Source organism: Macrotis lagotis, chromosome 3, assembly GCF_037893015.1.
Source record: "Macrotis lagotis isolate mMagLag1 chromosome 3, bilby.v1.9.chrom.fasta, whole genome shotgun sequence".
In the NCBI taxonomy this organism is placed as follows: domain Eukaryota; kingdom Metazoa; phylum Chordata; class Mammalia; order Peramelemorphia; family Peramelidae; genus Macrotis; species Macrotis lagotis.
The window spans coordinates 233455807-233459140 of record NC_133660.1 but is presented as its reverse complement, the minus strand read 5'-3'; the positions used below and the strand labels follow the sequence as shown (position 1 = coordinate 233459140).

The 3334-nt window shown below is 56.9% G+C and overlaps 1 protein-coding gene across 1 annotated transcript; it reads left to right on the top strand.

Moving 5' to 3' along the window:
- Positions 1-622: 622 nt before the first annotated feature.
- Positions 623-3131, top strand: MYOD1 (myogenic differentiation 1). Its single transcript, XM_074227553.1, has 3 exons — positions 623-1244; positions 1927-2005; positions 2400-3131. Exons 1-3 carry the CDS (start codon positions 624-626, stop codon positions 2663-2665), a joined length of 966 nt encoding a protein of 321 aa, XP_074083654.1. The 5' UTR covers position 623; the 3' UTR covers positions 2666-3131.
- Positions 3132-3334: the final 203 nt, after the last annotated feature.

Sequence of the window (3334 nt, the reverse complement as noted above, 5' to 3'; positions counted from 1 at the left end):
AAGGGACATGCCCGAAGGTCCCAGCTAAAGAAGCAAAACTTGAACCTGCGTCTCCCGGATGGCACTTTGGAGCCCCGAAAGAATCAGAACCCGCTGGATTCCAGCGACTCAAAAGAAGTCGTGGGCATGGCCCGGGGGCGCGGCGCGGGGAACTGAGGCCGGGACCCCGAGCCGAGCCGACCCTTGCGCGATGGGTGGGTGGGATGAAGGGTGAGAGGAGGGGAGGGGGAGCCGTGGAGCCCGGGCTCCGGGACACTCCCCTCTCCTCCCCTTTGGGGCTCTCCTTCCCCAAATCCTAGGACCCCGCGGTCTCCGCCCCTCCTCCCGGGCCGCTCCCATTGGCTCCGGGCGTCCCCCGCCGCCCCCCTCCCGGGGCTGCCCCCTCCCAGAGCCCGACTCCTGGGTCGGGGCTCTGAATAAATAGCCTGGAGCGCCGGCGGCTGGAACCAGGGGTGGGGGGCCCCCACCAGCGTAGCCGAGGGGGCCAACTCTTTCCCGCTAAAGGTTGGAGGGGAGGTAGGGTAGGGTAGGGTGGGGTGGGTGGGGGGGCTGCCGATCCTCTTCCCTCTGGTTTCTGGCAGGGTCTCCGGAGCTCGGGGGGGGCCGGCCCGGTGAGCGGGGCCATGGAGCTGCTGCCCCCGCCGCTGCGGGACATGGACTTAGCGGGCCCCGACGGCTCCCTCTGCTCCTTCAGCACCGCCGACGACCTTTACGACGACCCCTGCTTTGACTCCCCCGACCTGCGCTTCTTCGAGGACCTGGACCCACGCCTGGTGCACGTGGGCGCCCTCCTGAAGCCCGACGAGCACGCCCACCCCCCGGCCGGGACCCCCGGCAGCCGGGAGGAGGAGCACGTGCGCGCGCCCAGCGGCCACCACCAGGCCGGCCGCTGCCTGCTCTGGGCTTGCAAGGCCTGCAAGCGCAAGACCACCAACGCGGACCGGCGCAAGGCGGCCACGATGCGGGAGCGGCGCCGGCTCAGCAAGGTCAACGAGGCCTTTGAGACCCTCAAGCGCTGCACCTCCAGCAACCCCAACCAGCGGCTGCCCAAGGTGGAGATCCTGCGGAATGCCATCCGCTACATCGAGGGGCTGCAGGCGCTGCTGAGAGACCAGGACGGGGCCGGCCCCGGGGGCCCCGCTGCCTTCTACTCGCAGGGGCCCGCGGCCCAGGCTCGCGTGGTGGAGCATTACAGCGGAGACTCGGACGCGTCCAGCCCCCGGTCCAGCTGCTCGGATGGCATGGTGAGGAGGGGAGGGCGGAACAACCGGGGCCCGAGGGAAAGAGGGCAGGAGAATGATGGAAAGCACTGGGAACGAAATAAGATCCAAGTAGACACCCTCTGAAGTCGTGCCCGGTGTCTGGGGCAATCGTTCTGTTGATGCCGTAGGAGATGGGTTAGGCTGGTAGGGGCCAACGTTTGTCCTTTTCGAAAAAAAGGGAATTTGCCAGTTGCTAGTTCTAACTACCTTCATAATAAATTTGACCAAATCACAGAAAGTTTGGGATGGAGCTGGGACAGGGAGTTGGGGTGAGGGGGGCAGGAGGGGAGAGAGGAATGTGACCTACAGAGAGAATAGAACTGGCTTCGGACCCTTACTCAATTCTTTAACTTACCTGAGTGATCTTGGGCAAGTCACTTCTCACTTTCCTCATCTGTCTAATGAAGGGGCTGGGCAAGGTGGTCTCCACGGTGCCTGCTAGCCATAAATCAATGTTCCTATGCTCTACCAGAGCCCCCACCTCTAGGAAACGCAAAGCCCCCCCCCCCAATGGGAAGTTTGGGGCAGTTCCTGGGGTCTCAAAAGAAAGGGAAGAAGGGATATCTTGAGTTTGTTTGAAGCCTTAGAGTAGGTCGGATTGTTATGGGCAGGAGTTAGAAGAGAGGCACAGGGATTGACACAGGATCTGCTCTCTTGTCTCCAGATGGATTACAGCGGCCCCCTTTGCAGCTCCAGACATAGAGGTGGCTATGACAGCAGCTACTACAGTGATTCTCCAAGTGGTAGGTATCAAATTCTTTTCTCCCCAAGCCCTTGAATCCCTAGGCTTCCCCATTCTCTACAGATGCAGTTTATGAAATTCTCTATCCTGTCAGGTCTATCCATATTTGAACTTCTGCCAAAAGAGAGGAGAGGACTATAATTCAATGTACTTTTAGTGGGATTAACCTTTTTACTGGGTTCTGGTCCAATTCCCTCATTTTAGAGAGAAAAAAAACCAAGATCCAGGGAGTTTAAGAAAATGACCCAATAGCAAGCTAGTGGTAATGTCTATATCTGTCATCTTGGTCATCTAAGGAGTGGTTTGTGGAGAAAGAGATCTCTGAACTCCCAACAATCCTGTCCCTGGATGTCAGAATCTATTACTCATTCCTAATTTCTGCCATTTCTTTACAGATACCAAACCTGGGAAGGGACTGGTTGTGTCCAGCCTGGACTGCCTCTCCAGCATTGTGGAACGCATCTCCACGGAGGGGTCTGCCTGCCCTGTGCTACCCTTGGGAGAAGGCATACCCTGCTCCCCACAGGAGGGCACCACTTTAAGTGAGAGTGGTGCCCACATTCCCTCCCCTATCTCCAGTGGGAGTACCCAGCTTTCTGCTGACAGCAGCTCTGGGCCCAGCCCCATACCCAATCCTAACCCTATCTACCAGGTTCTCTGAGGTGGGGCTATTCCCAGACCTCCTGGGCCCCTCACTTGTGGCTCCAGGGGAGGTCAGACTAGACTTTGGGAGGGGGCCCATCCTATTCAAGGCTAAGGCCACTGAGGATTCCTTGGAATGTGCTTCTGTCTCCTCCTTCCTTTCCCCCAACATTAATTTATTGGTTTCCCAGTGCCAGGCTGGGGCACAGGGGGACAGGTTCTTGGCCCTAGGTCCCTGATCCCCTTCCCCACTCCCCTCAGTAAGGAACGGCTGTGCTTGTTCTTGAGGGGCTGTGCCCCCTCCCCACTTCTTCCATGTTCCCCAGTTCAGGACCACATTTTGTAATACTTTTGTAATCTATTCTGTAAATAAGGGCTTGCTTTGCGAACACATACACACACACATACACACATACATACATACAGCCCAGCGGCATATTTATCAGGTGTGGTTTGTGGTGCAGTCATTGACTATTTATACACTAGGGCAGTGTTGTCTGCTCAGGTGTGCTGAATAAAAATGATAATTTATACCTGTTGGCTCTGCTTTTTGATGATAACTGACATAATGTTGTAAGGTTTTCTGAAACCTTATGTACATTTCCTCATGCTAGTTCTGTGAGGTACATGATGCCTACATTTTGCAGATGAGAAAATTAAAGCTCAGGAAGTGAGGTGATTTGCCCAT